Source organism: Vanessa tameamea, chromosome 30, assembly GCF_037043105.1.
Source record: "Vanessa tameamea isolate UH-Manoa-2023 chromosome 30, ilVanTame1 primary haplotype, whole genome shotgun sequence".
NCBI classification, from domain to species: domain Eukaryota; kingdom Metazoa; phylum Arthropoda; class Insecta; order Lepidoptera; family Nymphalidae; genus Vanessa; species Vanessa tameamea.
Window position 1 is genome coordinate 2061469 of NC_087338.1, and position 19856 is coordinate 2081324.

The 19856-nt window shown below is 36.0% G+C and overlaps 2 protein-coding genes across 2 annotated transcripts in view; both read right to left on the reverse strand.

Moving 5' to 3' along the window:
- LOC113391592 (scavenger receptor class B member 1-like) overlaps positions 1-19856 on the reverse strand; it is a 352256-nt gene that overhangs the window by 66379 nt on the left and 266021 nt on the right. The window lies entirely within an intron of this gene.
- Positions 1882-19299, reverse strand: LOC113391589 (protein suppressor of forked). The gene is made up of 18 exons (XM_026627604.2): positions 19088-19299; positions 18632-18823; positions 17662-17694; positions 13356-13453; positions 12731-12884; positions 12030-12123; positions 11284-11423; positions 10041-10232; positions 9600-9737; positions 8498-8640; positions 7615-7772; positions 6692-6858; positions 5671-5778; positions 4624-4712; positions 4024-4124; positions 3411-3545; positions 2660-2766; positions 1882-2026 (listed from the first exon to the last, which is right to left on the reverse strand). The coding sequence occupies exons 1-18, from the start codon at positions 19112-19114 to the stop codon at positions 1922-1924; spliced, it is 2181 nt and encodes a 726-aa protein (XP_026483389.1). The 5' UTR covers positions 19115-19299; the 3' UTR covers positions 1882-1921.

Below are 19856 nucleotides of genomic sequence, written 5' to 3' on the forward strand. Positions count from 1 at the left end.
CTTTCGACAAAGTTGACCACTTGTTTTTAATACATAAACTATCACAATTTGGTTTTGGTGGAGCGCTTCTCAATTGGTTTAAATCATATTTGCAGAATAGAACTTTTAAAGTTGTCATCAGTGGTCGTTGTTCTGATATCTTTGAAGTGGTGTCAGGCGTTCCACAGGGCTCACATCTCGGACCAATTCTTTTTAACGTATTTATTAATGACATCACTACATGTTTTCACCACGTAAAATATTTCTTATTTGCCGATGATCTAAAATTAATGAAGCCTATAATTACAAACGCTGATGTAAATAAATTGCAAGAACACATTAATAGATTGGAGATTTGGTGTAGCGCTAACAATATGATACTTAATATAAAAAAAATGTCACTACGTACAATTTACCCGCAATATAAAGGCTGAGCCAAACAAATATTATATTAACTAACAACAAATTTTACCATTGCACTGTATACGAGACCTTGGAGTCACTTTAGATTCTAAACTGAGATACGACACACATATATTTAATATTGTATCTAAGGGATTTAAAATTTTTGGTTTTATACTCCGTAATATGAAGGACTTCAAGAATATTTCTACCAAAATTAAAATATTCATGACTCTAGTTCTTCCCATACTGGAATACAATAGCATTATATGGAATCCACAGTATGATATCCACATCAATAGATTAGAACAAGTTCAAAAAGGCTTTCTTTACCAACTCTCCTACAGCGATTTACAGGCTAAAAACATCACGAGTTATAACGACAGACTTAAATATAATCACATGACCTCTTTTATAAATCGTAGACATATCACAGATCTTATATTTCTGCACAAAATAATACATGGAGTCATAGATTATAGTAATCTGTTGCAAAAGGTTCAAGTTAATGCTCTCGTATGCCCCGTATAAAAGCATATAACTTATTTAATATTCCTACATTTAAATCAAACTTAGGCCCTAACGCTGCTGTTCCAAGGCTCTGTAGACAATATAACATACTTTCTAGAAATAATAATGACCTCGATATTCATCGTTACAGTTTGTCCAAATTCGGAGTGTGTCTAACTAAACTTTTAACCTAACACAAAAATATGTTCAATTGATAAGCTATTCTTAATTTTTAAGTTACTAATTTATATTTGTTTTTTACTGCTACGTATATTTTTGTTTTCACTTTTTATCTTAATTGTATTTAAATTATTATTTAGTGCGTGTGGACACGCTGTGGTCTCCTATAATTGAAGGAGCACACAACTTGTAACCCTTATATTGTTTAATTTTAAGAATATGTATTTAGTGTGTATCTTTTGTTGGAGACTTGAGAATTAAATAAATAAAAATGTCTGACAAAGAGCGAATCTTTAGATAGTGTAGTTTAGAATTTAAAGAAATTGTTTTTTTTTTTTAATACTTATTTATATTAAGCTAAAGAGTTTATTTGTTTGAGGTCTTGTACGATGCATTAGCACATTAGAGGCGAATTGATCGGTTGCAGAATGTTTAATATTTATTGTTAAAAAATATAGGAGGAAAGCTTTATGTAACTAAAAATATAATATGTTTTAGTATTATAGACTAATAAATATTCAAGTTTCGATAATTTTCTTGCAACTTAGTTTTTGATACTATGTAATATAAAGTAACGCCAACAAATCAACAAACAAACAATATAAACTAATATTCATTATTATTAAAGTAGAATTTAAAAAAAATCAGCAACAAATCGGGTCAAAGATTTGGTTTTGACTTGAAGAGGGTTCGCATAGCGCCGACGCCTGCCACTCATTCTTCTTGAATAACCTAATACCTTATTTAAAATATAACATGTACCAATAGACTTCCGATTTAAATTGGAATTCAAAGGAAAACGCAATCGTTTGTATTAAAATCTTTATTTGTAAAATTAACTGGAATCTATTCACTTGACTCTCTTCTGCTGGCGCTGGCGGTAGATGTCGTTGACGGGCGGCGCCACGCCCAGCTCGTCGTCGTCGGAGTCCTCGCCTATTTTCCTTCGACGAACCTGCCATTCGCAATATGAGAGACGCAATATATCACAGACGTGTGTACAAACATACAACCTCTTCCAATCGTAGCGAAGTAAAGACAATATCATTGGTCGAGATCTTGGAATGTTTGATAGAAGCATTCGAAATAAAAATCAAAGTAAATGTAATAGCTCAGTGGAACAGTTGTATTATAAATAAAGATGTATTCATCATTCAAGACTTTTTGAAGTTCATAAGCGAAAGCAACTTCGTACCAACCGATGTCCAAGGACGAACCTTTTTGTTTTTATCACTAAACAGGCCTGCAAGCCGACGCCGCGGGATTTGAGAAGCGAGCCGTTCGCGCGACTTAATGGACGCCATTAATACTCTATTTTACTGTATTGAATTAAAAAAATACTTTGACGTTATTAAGGGATTCCTTTTTGTCGCATAGATCCCGACATAGCCCCCTGGCGTACATAAACAAAAGATATTCCCATAGACAATTAGTTTGTTTATCAATAAATTCGACATATTCCTACCAGTTTAATGCCAAAAAAATCCCCAAACTTTCATTGGTCTGACCTTGGAAATGGACCTGACCACCTGATCTGATACCGTACCAGTTAGCTACAGGCGTAGAGTTTATAAGTGATGGACGGTACCTTGCTGGAGACGGCGGCTAGACCGTCGTCGTCCACGATCCAGTGCACGGAGCGCGCCAGGTCGAACAGCTTGGTGTCGCAGCCGTTCTCCTGGCTCGGTGCTGGAGCTGAAGTGTTTTCATTTACGTTAACAAATAAACCTCAAAAATGCATATCAGTGACATACATTTCATTACACTTCATTACACTGGGCTAAGGTCTCCTCTCCCTTTGAGGAAAAGGTTTTTGGAGCATATTCCACTACGCTGCTCCAATGCGGTTTGGTGGAATACACATGTGGCAGTATTTCGTTGAAATTAGACACATGCAGGTTCCCTCACGATATTTTCCTTTACCACCGAGCACGAGACGAATGATAAACACAAATTAAGCACATGAAAAATTCAGTGGTGCCCGCCTGGGTTTGAACCCGAAATCATCGGTTAAGATGCACGCGTTCTAACCACTGGGCCATCTCGGCTCTCTCAATTACGTTATTAGGACAAAATACCTAATAATATTCTAAGAAACCCATAAATTAAAAATATGTTAACAGTCCCATTGCTGGGCTAAGGGTTCATCCCACTTTGAGGAGAGCGTTTAGAGGTTACCACGTAACTCCGATACAGGTCGGTGTATACACATGTTGCGAAAATGACACCAAACACATGACAAACTGACACATGCAGGTATTCTCGCGATGATTTCATTCACAGATGATCACGAGACGGATTATCATATAAACAAAAGATCAGAGCCGCTGTCCACTCACGTTTATCAGGTAGCGAGATCCTGTTGAAGAGCTGCATGAGTCGGTCGACCGCTACGAAGGGTCCTCTGAAGCTGGATGGAGGCGGCATTAGAGTGCACAGAAACGCTGCACTCGACGGCAGAGGGAACGCACCGCCTGGGGGGGGGGATTACATATACATATTACAAAATAGGGTTCAAGTAGCCCAAAAAAACAAATTGGAAGGCTACAAATACTGCAAGGAGCTGCACATTGTCCAAAGGCTCAGCTTCAGGCGTCAGCTTATTATTTAACAGCAAGAAGTGTATTGCAGTCACTATTAAGTCTACACACTTGTATATCTAATACTTCAATATTTACGTATGAATAGTTCCAGAAATATCCGGCACAGATCGCACTCATACATAGCCTCATGGCGTACCGTCAAATATAACAAATACCATAAATTAATCAAAGACAATAACAACATTTTCCCATACACAATCTACTCTTAATCACTGGTTTCACAAACACTATTTTTTTAATAAATAAATTGTATGTGTAAAGTAAAATTGTGTGTTATTTATAATTGTATATATCTCCACGTTTTGTAATTGTTTTGTCAACGTCCTCTTGTCCCATTCGTACCACCTACCTGGTATAGGATGTTCCCCTGGGAGAGGATTCGATTTCGGCTTGTACGGAATCATCTGATTCGTGTCCGGTCTCGCTATGTCCTTATTGGGATCGTTGTCTCTGTCAAGTTATAAAAAAAAATGTATAATTTTATATCTATATTAGAGAAATAAATGGTCTAGAGATCATACACTCATAAATGGGCAGCACTTATATTCTATAGTAGTAGATTTTTAATTGAGGATTTTTTTTTGTCATGGGTAGTCGTAACGGCGAGACACCTCATGGTAAGTTATCACCACTGAACAAAGAAATTAGAGCCGCTAAAAAATAACCATCCCATAAAACGCCAATACACATTCTAACCTCGGGAATTTGAATCATACGTCCCTTGTACCTGTAGTACACTGACTCGCCCTTCAAACCGGAACACATCAATACTAAATATTGCTGTTTGGCGGTAAAATATCCGACGAGTGGATCGTACCTACGTATGCGAAGCTTGCAAACAAGCCATCAAGTAAAAAACTTAAAGGAGCTTTTATATATTTACCTATAACAAATGTAAGCACTCCAGTTAAAACTACAAGAAACAAATCAACATGAATAAAATACACACTTCTGTCCGAGAATAACAGCCGCAAGTTCCGGCGAGATTCCCGCCAGAGGTCCGCCGAGCGCCCACGACTTGTTCGACATAGACGCCACCTGGGTACAAAAAGGATATTATTGTTGGTGAATTAATGTATTAATAAATGTACCGTGTAACTCGCAACGATAGTTTAGACATTTAAAAGCAATGGCGCATCAGGAATATCACTTACAAACATATAGCCTACTCCAATCGAAGTAGGAATAAAGTTAAACAAACCTTAGCTTTACGTATTCCACGCGATTTGATAATAACTCAGCTATTGTGCACTACTAACAGTTCTCAATTAATATATCTTTATTTATAATACAACAGTATTACACTTAACCACTTATTTCCACTTTAAATTTACTCCCAAAATTCGGATACGTTCCAGCGACGTTCAAAACGCCAATTTTTCGCAAATCCATAGTGAATATCATAGATTAATCAAGCTCTCGGCCAATGATATCGCGACAATTTGCTGTCAAATGTAGTTTATCTGGCTTTTGTCCTTTTATTATTGGAATAGAGTATACATACACGAGCCTAACAAACTACGCTATTTTTTGGAGTCGTTCAATAATGGTTCAAGGTCACGGGGGACGAATCTCAAAAGACTAGCCAACTACGCAGTACTCCTTACAATCCGATGGGACGGCGAATACGTAACGAAAGCCTTCAGGCGCAGGAGCAACAATTTCACGTGCTTTACGTGTAAATTCCACAATAATATTTTTCTATAATAATAATGAATATCTTAAGTTAAAATTTTATTTAAAAGTACACATCTAGTATCTGCTATTGTCTGCGGTACGTTCCCACGCGTCGTCGGATCTGCTGATTGAGTTAAGTGCAGTGGCGTGACTCAAGCTATGAAATGTGTTTAGTGTAATTGGTGATTTTGGTAATTCTGAGTGAATTTAAATTAAGTAAAGATTGTTATTAGTTTTAATAAATTAATTTATGTAATTTAGTTTTTGGTTTTTGATTGAAATTAAAATGATTCCTTCAAAATGGCGTAGGTATACATACCTCAGTGTAACCGATGGACTTGAGTTCCGCGATGCTGCAAGGATATAGATCGAGGAACTTGTAACGATCCACCAGCTGAGCCGTCTCCTTGCCTTCGAACTCCTTGATCTGGTGGGTAAAAACAAATAGTTATAAAAATTTGTTTACAACAAAACGTTGTTTGAGGGTTTTGTAGATTTGAATGTCTTTCACACGGACTTTCACGTCAATAGTCTTAACTTAAAGTGAGATGAACTTCAATGATTTCTTTATAATAATGTTGGTCGACGAGTAAATAGGTCACCTGATGGTATGCGGTCACCGCTGCCCATGAACATTGACGCCGTGAGAAATTTTATTATTATTAATCCGGCACCAACCTTGGGAACTATGGAATCCCTTGCGCCTGTAGTTATACTGGCACACTCACTTCAAACCGGAACACAACAATACTATTATAAGTTGGCAGTAAAATATATGAGTGGGTGGTACCTACCCCTTTTTTAATAAGTAACTACGTATATTACATAAGCAGCCTGTAAATTTCCTGCTGGGCTAAGACCTCCTCTCCCTTTGAGGAGAAGGTTTGGAGCATATTCAACCACGCTGCTCCAATGCGAGTTAGTGGAATACACATGTGGCAGAATTTCGTTGAAATTAGACACATGCAGGTTTCCTCACGATGTTTTCCTTCACCGCCGAGCACGAGACGAATTATAAACACAAATTAAGCACATGAAAATTCAGTGGAGCTTGTCTGGGTTTGAACCCGAAATCATCGGTTAAGATGCACGCGTTCTAACCACTGGGCCATCTCGGATTAACTACGTAAATTATAACATATTTATAAGTATATACGAGTAATATTTATATTGGATTAAAGCTTTTCTCAGTTAAGGGTTATAAAAAGACCTTCCCTTATTCATTACCACAGATACATTCAAAATTCTTATAAATAACTTATGATAAATATGTTTTCAAAGAAATTTTATGTCGATTTTAATCAAAGTAAATTATTTTATTATTATTAAATAATATTTACCTTCTCGAGCACGGCTTGACGACGTTTCTCAACCTTGACTATGCTGACCAAGTCACCGATATTGGATTCGAACTCCAGGAATCGATTCCAGATATCCACTGAGCTCTCTGGCTTAAGGCTTCCAGACGAGAGTACTCTTTCGAACAAAACTCGAGTATTGTTGTCCTCTGGGAATAGAAAATTATCCATTGATTTAAATGAATTATATTTAGCAAGCACCGCTGAGTTTTAAAGCTTCTGCCCAGCAGTGGGTCGAAACGTAGAACCGTTGATCCAATGAATGCTCTTATGTCTGGTAGGATTGGATATTCAGAGCAAAGATTGTACTTGTGCTAATGCCCTGGCTTGAATTCGTTAAATTCATATTCTTTTAATAAAAAAACTTATCAAATATAATATCATTTGTAATTGTTTTGCTGTCTAGTCGTCGTAACTAACTCTTATAATAATTTAATAATAATATATAACTAAACTTAAACCCACCCCGACTTCGCACGGGTATATAACTTTTATTTTTGAATAAAGAATTGATATGACTTAAATATAACTTATGTCCTATTTTACACAGGAATAGTATAGCTTTCTACCAGTGTAAACATTTTTAGAATATCACTACTCTCGAAGATAAGCCCTACACACAATCAAACAAATTTCGCCTCCTTATAACTTTTCATTGCAATGCGTTCCACATGTGTGCGTACAAGTAATTTAAAGGAACAATATCTTTTACGTTTCAAAAGTCGCAAATATACCATGAACATCAACACAATCTTCAACATCTCTCGTCGTTCTATCAAGCCCTACAATTAAAAACACATAATAACCCACACATCCGTACATACACTCACACACGCACATACGCACGAACACACGCACGCACTAACACATCGAACAATATAAGTATAAAGCATAAACGAACTCACCGTTAAGATGCGACAGATAGTCTATGTAGCACAAGACGTACTCGGGTATGTGGGAAAACTTCTTGAGCCCCAACTCGAAGATACGGAACGCTATGTTCTTGTCCTTGGAGCAGTAGTACTCCATCAGGGCGGCGGCCACGAACACGTGGTAGCGTGACCTTAGAACAAGTTTTTTTTTTTATGAGTTACTTGTATAAGCTGTGTTTGTTTGTCGGAATGAAAGCAAATCATTGTATTTATCTTTTATTCCAACCGTAATAGGAAAAAAGTGAAATAAACATTTGACTGGAAATTGACGCGATATCATTGGTCGAGAGCTTGATTAATCTGTGATATTCACTATGGATTTGCGGAAATATGGCGTTTTAAACGTCGACGAAATCGGAATTTTGGAAGTAAAATTAAAGTGGAAACAAGTAGTTAAGTGTAATAGTGTTGTATTATAAATAAAGATATATTAATCATAAACTCTTAGTAGTGCACAATATAGCTGAGTTATTAGCAAATCGCATGAAACACGAAAATCTTAAGTTTATCTCGTTTCCTACTTCCGTTGGAATAGGCTATAGGCGGACTGGCAATTGCGCCATCTGATGGTAAACGGTCATCAATGCTCATAGACAATGATAATATAAGAAATATGGATCATCCCTTAGATTGGACAATGTGCTACCAAACTTGGGAACTTAGATATTATGTCCCTTACACCTGTTATTACACTGGCACACCTGTTATCAAATTGGATCACGACGGTAGTCAACATTGTGGTTTGGTGCTTATATTATGCGGAGTCTGTGGCACATATCCAGATGGACTTGTACAAATCTCTACGACAACATATTATAAGTATGTTTCATTATCCGAAATAAATTTGTGACCTTACCTCGGGTCCTCCCTGGCGCGCTTGAACACAGTCCTGGCAGACTTGATCCCCTCGGCTCGCCTCGCGAACTTCATGTACTGCACGTAGGCGAGCGTTGGCTCCGTGTCTTCCATGTCTAAGTAGCGGGTGTACACTTGGTGTACCTGGAGAGAAGAAGTCATAAATATCCTCCAAACTGATTGATGTCCCACAGTTGGGTAAGCATTCTCTCCTTTTGAGAAGGATTGGATCTTATTTCTGATTTGTAAGGGGTTGATTCATGTGGCAGAATCTCTCCTGCAGGTTTCCTCACGATGATTTCCGTCCTGCCGAGCACGAGACTTTTTTTAACCGACTTCAAAAAAGGGGGTTATCAATTTAATTGTTTTTTTTTTTATTTAGAAACTCCGACATGTATGGATCGATTAAGAAAATATTTTCGGAATAAAGTAAAGTTCTTTGACGCGTCTTACAGTAAAGTGGACTGGCAGAAATTGTCACGTAAGGAATGAGGACTCATTAATTCATTCATTCAATCATTCTTTCTTTCTTCTGTCTCTGATCTCTGATTAGAGTTTGGATCCCATTTAAATTGAAGTCATTTACTTATATCTTGATTATTTAGGTGTGGATGGACTAGAGCCACAAAGAATTGGAGGCCGTGGGGCAACAGAGGAGTGGAGGCGCCTAATTTTACAAGAACAATTTCCTCTTTCTCACTCAGGTTTGTCTATAAATTATTTAGCCTCTGTGTCAGTAACTTTTAAAACAGTAATATATATATATATATATATAATAAAATTGGAGTGTCTGTTTGTAATATTAAAATAACCTCTTTTTACTAAATGGAAATAAAATATGTATGTATACACGGTACATAAACCAAAATGACATCTATTTAAATTTTTGTCTGTCTGTCTGTTTGTTCCGGCTAATCTCTGGAACGGGTGGACCGATTTTAACGGGACATTCACTGGCTGCACTGGCTGATGTAATAAGGAGTAACTTAGGCTACAATACAGTACAATAACTTTTTGTTAAATTCAAAGGCGTACGGAGTCGCGGGTACAGCTAGTCAGTAATATGACCACATCTAGACCTCATCGCGTGCAGGCCAGCTCACCTTGTTGTAATGCAGCCGGCTCTCCTCGTAGTCGGCGTGCGCGAAGTGCAGCAGCGTGGAGTGCTTGAGCGGCCCGCTGGTGGCGCGCTCGTACACGGCCGCCGCCTCGTCCGAGAACAGCCGCGCCGCGTTCGAGTCCTGCTTAGCCAACCGTCATAAGGATCGGTGTAAAAACTCGCCGTCGATCATGACCTCCTGGGCTTTTGTCGTCCCCACTCCTAGCACGAGCTTGGAACTTAATTGCCCCTCGTAAATAGGAAAATTAGTAATTTCTTAAATTGAGCTAAAATTCTACCTAAAACCTTCTCCGAAAATACATTATGTTAAGAGAATTTCGGTGACAAAATTGAAGAAAGAAATTTTCAACTTCATTAAATCCGACCACTCTAATACAAGCCAAGTGTTTCGAAAATGAGTATTTCAAGGAAGTTGTAATCTCACCCCCTTCTCCTGCAGAAGCTTAGCGGAGTGGTCCAGGAACTGCGCAGCCTGATGCCACACGTCTGGGTGATGGGCCAGACACAGCAGACACTGTTCGATGGCGAACATCACTCTACGAGCAACGAGCGCTGTATCTTCAGATCGGAGGGGGTTCGAACGCTCCCAGGTTATGTATTTTTTCCAGAGTTCGACCTGAGATAAATAAAAAATAATATATATATTTAATGGACGTTGGCGCCGTAGAAAATTGTAAGCATTCCTAACATCGCCAATGCGTCACCGACCTTGGGAACTAAGATGTCGCTTGCGTCTAACAAGTGTAATAAAAAAAAAAGTGTAACTAATACACTGGCTCACTCACTCTTCGAACCGGAACACAACTATTGTAAGTATTGCTTACTATACTCTAATTACTAACGTTGATGAGTGTATGGTACTTTTTTTTTTTTTTCTCGCTGGAAATACGCGTTACGCGCTTCCCCCACGTGATGGAAGGTGGGGGGGTGTGTGGGACTCCCCGGAGCCCTGGACGCCGAGTGCGCCCAGGTACGCCGGGTTTACCCACTAAAAAACCAGCGGTACCCTCTCCGTCTTTCGGTGGGCGCCACGGGATCGCTTGCGCATGCTACCGTGACGAGTGTGTGGTACCTACCCAGACGAGCTTGCAACCCTACCACCAAGTGTATTAATATATTCAAAAACATCAAAAACCTTCAAGAGAAAGAACAGCCTAGAGGAGAAAACGCACAATCACTTATGATATAAAAGCTCATATTCATCTAATATCCTACGGGGACGAAAAACACAATGTTGTGCACGTGTTATCATACAATCTGAAGTTATGCATCATGGTAGATAAAACTCCAGAACCTCCCCCTAAGACCAGGTCTGCCCAGCACAGCTTCATTTCTGGGACTGTTTATAGAAAGTACTCAATACAAAATTATTTTAAAGATTAAAAAACTGTGGACTCAGTATTTGTTGATTTCTAGGAATATATAAAAAAATATTAGTACTTTACTGATCTAATCTGTAATTAAAATGGTGGTAAAGAGTAATTACTGAGTTTCTAGCCGGTTCATCTCGATATAATCTACTTTTCGAACCGGCGGTAGTTTTACATTTAGTTCAACATGATTCAATTGCTTTAAGAGCCTACTTGAATAAAGAATATTTTGATATTGATTTTGGATAAGATCAAATTGTCAAACCATTCATATTCGGTTGTTAACGTAGAACAAACCTGTTTCATCTCCTCCCTGTCTACATTAGGTGGGGTAGCGGGCATGTTTCTGTTCAGACCTCGCGTGACAGTCTCCAATTCTTTGGCCACTCGTCTCGCGTTCATGTACTCTCTGGATCTTTCCATGGCCATACGTTCAGCTAAAAACATTGGAAATTTTGAAACCAAATGTAGTTAACGCATTAACGAAAAATAAGTTTAAATAATATTTTGTAAAAACGTATATATGTAATAGAAAGAAAGAGATAGATAGATATATATATATATATATATAGAGAGAGAGACAGAGAGAAAGAATGTCTGGAGGCATAACACTAACGGTAAGGCACGTAAAAGAACTTCGTTCCAATAATAAAGTAAAAAAATGCAATGTGCAAGTAGTGAGTGGATAGCATACTCCTTGGAAGTAAAACGATCATCTCCTGAATAGAACATTACTAAAATTAAAATTCGTAAAAAAATACAGAATCCGACGAAGAAACCCCACTGAGTTTCTTGCGCCGGTTCTTCTAAGGTCCGAGTACCTGAGTTTAAATTGACAATAAACAAGTGTAATGCTTCTTTATTGAACGGAGAAAATTTTATTTGAGTTTCTTTAAATTTCTAAATATTGTTAATTTATTTCGCTTGTGCCTGTCATTTGTCAGGCCACCGCGACGTCGGGTCGTAGACCCACGTCTGGCGTTCGAAGCTCTCTGTATCCGCGCGAGTATAAGCAGACCAGACCATATTAATTTATATCTTACCGATAATTGTATTGATGCCCTGTTCGAAAGCTATGTAATCCTTCCATAAAGTTTCAATTCCAATTATTGGTGTTATCACAGCACGTTGGTAAACCTAAAAACGACGTACATCAAATTAAATTCAAACAAAAACACCTTTATTGAATCGTGTACACGAAAAAAATTATACACAAAGGTATTATGTTATTCTGCCCTTAAATCAGTCATCATAGAAGGAGCTCATTTAGATTCAATTTAGGGGCTTAATAAACATCTCATCTAGCCTCGATGCGTCATTAGTTATTGATACAGTTTTTAATTGGACTAGTAGATATTTCCAGCTATGCTTGTTCTGTATAATGGCGGTGATACTCACTTTCCTTCAGGTGGGCTTTCTGCTCTTTTGCTTCCTACACCATAAAATAATCTAGCTTCTAAAGCTGCCAATATAAAGTTATTGGGTGATTGCTGTAGATTTTCCATAGCCGGCCTGATTGTGTAAATTGGTAGTGTTTACATTTCTGTGCCCGAAAGACGTGAAGCTGTTTGTCCTGCGCCTTAAGTCTTTCCGGCCATGTCGAATGAGATCAAAGAGAGGATCGAAATGAGAATGAGGGAATAGAGCCTTCTTATTTACTATACTAGATAGTCAAGTGTACATCATAACTATCATCTGATCTTAAAACGAGAAGATTCATAAATTATATTCTACAATTGTTTACCTTTCTAACAGCAGAAATCTTCTGGTTCTCAGCGTAAGATCCAACAGCGTCGACTGATTTCAAGAATGTAACATAATCGTTCCATATGGGATACGCATGTATATCTAAACCTATTTTATCCAGCGCAAAGTCGTACGCTTGAGCCATTTTCTCCCTGTAACAATTATGCAACCTGTGGTCACTTCGTCATCCTCCATGATATCACAATTCTTACAAAAGGAATTCAGATAAATGTAAGACGCCTTATTCACTCACCATCTATGCACGCATGTATTTTAAGATTATATCATATTTGTCAAGTATAAGAAATAGTTACCAATTGTAAATATAATTTATATCACCACACAGCCTTCTATGAACGCTTGTTCGATTTGATTAAACATGATATTAAAAAGGTCTCAAATGCTGTAAAATTATGCAACCATAAGCCAAGCTGCTGAAGCTGAAGCTAATATATACCTTCGTGAGCATCCAAAAATTCACAAACATCACAGAAGTAATCCGGAAAAATCTTTAGTCTTTTAGGCTTTTGTCGTTTTGTAATTGGAATAGACTGTACAAATATACATGATGTCTAACGATAAAAAACATTCAAGTGATAATGGAAAGAGAAAATAATACATACTTGTAAGTCGGTAACATGCATTTCGTCTCTTTCACGTAATTGAGGTACAGCCTCCACAGTTCAATGTTCAGGATCTTCATGAGGCACCTCTGAAACAACTGGTCAGGCACGAAGGATTATAAGAAAAGTGCATTCCATTCAATATTCACATTGACTTTTAATGATTGAACCACCCAAAGCAAATTTACTTTACTTTGTACTTTATTGTATATCACAAAGAGAAAATAAACAAATAAAACATGGATACAGCCTAAATAAAAGAGGCGTACAATTTTGGCGACCTAATCACTACATAGCGATCTCTTCCAGGCAACCACCAGTGTAGGTTAGGTTAGCTCATAGAATATGAGATGGGTAGTGCTGTAATAGTAAACAAAATTATAATTTAGTTCAGGGTAATTATTTAAAATTGTACTATTACCTTTTTTAGACGTATAAAGATCTATATATACATTTTTTTTTTAATATTGACAGTCAACTTTTAAAATAGATTGGTCTGTATTTGATTATTTATTTTTATCAATTAATAAATTATTCTTAGACAGAGGTTTTAACTTGGAATAATCGGTTCTGCTTACGGAGTAGAATTGTCTAAAGGGCGTTATTCGGATACTACCGTGGGTTTTTTACTTACGAATAATAGAAAAAAATAAAGATGATAGATATTTTAAATTCTTGAAAGTCAATCAGACAATTCTATTTGTAAGCTTAAAAGCTTTAGAAGGGGTTCGTCTTCTAATCTACTCGACGAAAAAGTTAATCATAATATTACATGTTTCTGTACACACACGTTCATTGCAATGATTACTATATTTTTTTATAACATTTGTCGTAACACGCGAGAAGCGGGGGTCGCAGGTTTTAGCGATAAAGTCACCTATACCATATATATATTTTATCCAAGTTTCATTCGGATTCATTCCGCCGTTTTGGTGTGATTCATGGCGGCATCCATCCATACAAACTTCCTCATTTATAATATTAACTTTCTGATTTCTAAACGATTTATAATTGAAATAATATAACCTAGAGGAGGATGTAGATATTAGGGTTCGAGTTCAATGAGCTCTGATTCGAAGGTGGGAGAGGCTATGTTGGAACTCGCTCTGGTAGGGATGAACGGAAAGGGTACATTATTATGGACACATCTTCCTGCCGTCACAGAGAAGCCACAACACGGTTAACGGTATTCTCAATACCATTCAGAGAAAAGGAAGCCTACAGAGGCAATTCGTCGGGGTCAGTTTTATGCGAACGCAACTTCTGGTTGACCCACTTTTTAGTCAATTGCAGGTAAATTGGCAGGTATTGGTTATCAAATATAATTCATCAATTTTGACAAAGATGTTGCGTTAATCACAAACTCATATAATGATTGGGATTTTTTTGCAGGTGATACTGCAACAAGTACTCTTACGAGTTCAATCGTATATTTAAAAGACATTTATTTTAAATTTGACTAAGTTTTAATTTTTATATTAATTTGTGCTAAAACTATATACTAAACATTCTGGTTTGAGCTTTAACAAATAAGTCAACATAATCGTCGTTTTTTAAAACTGGTCTAATTTTTTTGTCCTAATAAGTATCTCTCTATCTTGTAAGTTTCATTCAATCTGTCATAAATCAAGAAGTCAATCGTCGCCCACTACTGGGCCTTTCCTAAAATGTGCCAAAATTCTTGGCCCGTATCAGTCGTGTCCCACCGCCTTTTTCAGGTCAACCATTCACGTGACTCAATGAACGTAGCGTTCGCAGTTCAGCGGTTTACACTATTGGATTCGTCTGCTCTAATGGCCATCGGGACTTATCTTATCCTTCGAAGATACTCTTGCTGGGCGATGAAAATGGCTCACTCTATACCTTTGTGGATCAGTTCCACCGTTATAGTCCACATTTCGACACTGTGTGTATGGCAGGTAGCCATTAGTTGAAGATTTCCTTCTCCAAATATTGCAATATAGGCAATCTAACAAAGGTTGCAAAGTCGTGCCCGTTACAGACAAATTCTTCAATAAATTTCCTCCTCGGAAGTTATTGTTACCGCACAGAATGATCTGATCCAGATATTTTCACAGACGAAGTCAACAATTTTCACTTCGATGAATACTGGTTCTGGAATAACATGCGTGTGGCCAGACCAAGGTCATTTCCATGGTTTGTGCCGAGATCGACAAAACACAACTTGTTAGTTGACCAACATTTCTATTATTACAACGATATTATAAGCAAATTAAGTGTCTGTTTATATATTTACATTAGAATCCACATCCAGTGTAATCCAGCGTCTTAAAGACGTTAATTGAAACACATCGGTCTAAACTTTCGGGTATATAATGTCCTCCCGTTAATCCTGAATTCGGACAGTTCTTATGGCGGCGTTATACATTACGGTATACATGTCGAGAACTCAGTATATCTTTATGTTTACAGTCGATGACATATCTGCAGTGAGTCAAGAACTGCCCAAGTTTTAAACGTCAAAAATCTATTTTATTGATTGTGCTCTTCGGTCTTCTGTATAACCTGCCTGGCCTTACCCTGAGCGCTGGAACTCTACACATTGTGTAGTGAAGTTTCGTGACAACTTTTGACATTTTATATACGTGACTCAGAAGGGGATGGGAAGGTGTTATCACGTTAATAAAAACCAGTACCTCGTTATTATGGATGGTTAAATTACCTACTAACGTTACATCCAGACTTTGCATGGAAAACAATTGGAGTTTACCTATCCATTTCAAAATCGAGCTAAGGTATTTTATCTCCCCGCTCCAATACTGTTTTCGTGCAGTTTGCAAATCAAATATATTTTTATATCTGTCCCTGCGAAACCAATCTTTCAAACTAGGTGCCCAGACCAAATTTAGAATATTATTAAATATTAATAATGATTAATATATTGTCCGTTAAATTTATTTTACATTACAGTTACTCTTTTGATTTTTTAAACTCAAATATAGTTTCTAGATATCTCTATAAAATATTCATATATGCAGTCCCAAGACATTCAGTCGGTAAATTTAAGACCTATAGTTCACCATAACTCATGAATTCGACGCATCGCCTGTACTTTAGTAAAGGTAAGCCGTAACTTAATTTATCAACTTGATTAGAAAACATATACTTCACAACTATTATTATATCTAAGAATATATAACAATTATATTAAAAATACATGAAAACCTTTTCTGTAAAAAAAAACACACAGAACAAGCAGACACGGGCTAAGGCGACTATGGTTTGTTTTAAACTATTTTTTATAAAGATACTTATTACTAAATGAACTAAGTTGTTATAATATTAGTAACCGTATATAAGTATAATATTAATTACCGGCTTCACGCCATAATAATCGTGATATGGTCGATTGTGCAAAAAACTATGAATCTTATTCTGGACGCGTCAGCCAAACCTAAATCAAGGCTTTAATCTAAACGCTTTTATATTGGTCGCCATTTCGTCATCGATTCGCCGTCAACCAATGACAATGCAAATCGAAGACAAAATTAGTCAAACTAACTTTAACCAACGTTTTAGGTGATATATTTAAATCTATACGAACTACATATAGTATACTTCACACATTTAGCATTATAAATAAAATATATAAATATATTATGTATGTAATTAAATATTAATCAGGGATAATACATGTCAAAAGTGACCTTTAGAGGCAAATAATTGTTTTTAATTTTGTATTAAAATGTTCTAAAATATCCTTCTAATTATGAAATTTTATTTTTTTAAATATATAATCATAATGGTGATCTTATGACGAAGGTCTACACATACACACATACATGAGAAAACATTTTTTTACAAATGATTTATTAATCCATTATATAACACAGAATGCACAGGTGAAACAGTGAAAGAAGTGAAACTTCTTAGAAGGTGATTCAATACTCGATAGTAGTAGACAGTAGTAGAGAGTGTTACTTTAAGGACTTCAGACACATTTAATTATATGAGAAAGAACTTTCTACTAAGAACTCTGTACATCATATCTAAGATGGATTTGATGTAATGAGAAAAAGAGCTATATATTTAAGAAGTTTCACTTCTATGACATATATAGTGCTGCATGTAAAACATTTTTTCTTTTAATATTTGCCAAAAAAAATCACCTCCAACATGTCTGAACACAGACACCCTAGCTGAAAAAAAAGATGTTATCGTATGTTTGTCTTTATTTATTTCACTAATAACTATACATTAAATCAGTCTTGTTTCCCCACAGATAATACCTGCTCTTTTTTTTTAATTATCACAGACAATTGATCAATTTACCCATCTTACTAACCTTTTCAACTTTCTCAAAATTTCTCGCCTTCATCTGTAAATAAAGTAATTTCAGTAAGAAATATATATATTCTACTATTACACCAAATTCTCCCAACTAAGAATAACATAATACCTAACCGAAATAATATCGTTAGATCTTTTATTTTAAGTCACGAAAAAAACAAGTAAACTACTTTTCAGTTAGTATAAAACTTATGCTCCAAGAATTAAGAAAGAATTTTATTAAAGGTGTATCAAGATGAACATGAAAGACTCATTTAAACCAATCTCTAAGTTAAGAACAACACTAGGTGCTATTTTTACCATAGCACCAAGTTGTCTCAGATGTGAAGGCACTGTGGGATTATGATACATCTTGAAGATGCAAAAACTACTTCAATTCCAGGCGCTCAGCCAGGAGTACCACCTGTCCATTGCTTTATGCTGCAGTAGCTTCTCTATTTTACTGGACAAAACTTTTACTCAAGACTCATGCATACTTTTTTTTTATATTATAGGCAGGCAAATGGGCACAACTGACCATAGAAAACACTTTCAAAGCCAATATGCCACCAACCTTGGGAGCTAAGATGTTGTATCCCTAGTGCCTGTAGTTACAATAATTCACTCATCCATCAATCTTAAACACAACAATACTAAGTATTGCTGTTTTGTGGTAGAATATGTGATGAGTGTGTGTTACCTATCCATGAGAGCTTGCACAAAGCACAAGTAATTACTATTTATAAAAATTGCAATCCTACAACTAATGTGTATGATTGCATAACTCTAGTCAAAATTAATCAATTAGACTAGATATGTAAATATTTTGCTAAATTTATGTGTATAATATGACATTACTATAGAATTGATCTAGTCTGATGAGGCTGTCTGTCATGACTATGATGTTTCATCTGGGTTTTATTTTATTTTAATTAGATTAATAGCAGTTAATTAGTTTTTCTTTGTCAAGTTTATTTCATACTAACCTCCTGTTCTATGTAAATTTTCCAATAACGGCCGGTAGTTGGGAATGACGTGATAAGCTTCTCATACATGGACCGCACTTCATTTATAGGTCTAGTTTGGGCTTCTCGGATCAAGAGGGACCAGGAATCCACGTCATAAACATTCGCTTCGACTGCTCTGTGAGCGCGGATTAACCTTTCATTACCCCAGTCCTGTTACAATTTAATAAATACAAATTAAAAAAATGAAACATCGTGGAGCTTCTACTTGTTGACATTCAAGGAGGATATTTCATATAAATTTTATTTTATTTGATTGATTCTTCGTGATACAATCTACATTCCGAACGGGTGGTAGCTTTCAATTTAATACAATTCAGTAAAACGTATATTTTGATTTATTATTGTTTCTTTCACCATTTTGAATATACCACTAAATATCTACGGTAAAAGTATTTAGAGGTATAAAAAACTTACGATCTCAGCGCTTTCGTCCGCCGTCATATCGGCGATATATTATTGTCAATTATACAAAAGTAAATAATACTAAAGCGAGTTTATTATAAGTTAAATTATTATATAATCACTGTTATTGATTGGACTGAAGTTAATAATACATTTTAGTTAAATATAAAATAAAATAATGAATCTACACCGACGCCATGCAGTTCAACGAACACAAATATGCAAATAAAATTGACATTTGACAATTACATGACAGTTGCATAGAATATTAAAAATTGGTGCTTATTGTTAATAAATGTCTGTTCGAGAAAATATTTTTGTAGTGGTACATCAAAAGCAGGATCTATGCGAAAAAAAGAAAACAATTTTATTTTTTTGCAAACTGTTGCAATGTTATTATTATTATTAATGTAATTTAAAAAATGAACTCTAATATTGACAGTCTATTTATTATTGAATTGTTGCTAGATATAACTACAAACCAAAACCAATTTCATTCAATAAATTTAAATTTCATGCTATAAATCTATACTAAGCGGTTTTAATATCGAAACGCTGTATTTTCACACAGGTGCATTTTATTAATAAAGATGATATGATATAAAGATAATTATGTAATATCCTATGGCAATCAGGAATAAGGAAGGTAGTTTTACACTAGTGAAAGAAAATATAGAATTGGATCATTAGTTCCCAAGATTATGGGTAAATATAAACAAATCTCTGTATAATATTAGTATAGATTATTCAAAGACAAAGTATAGATAATCAGGGCCGGAAT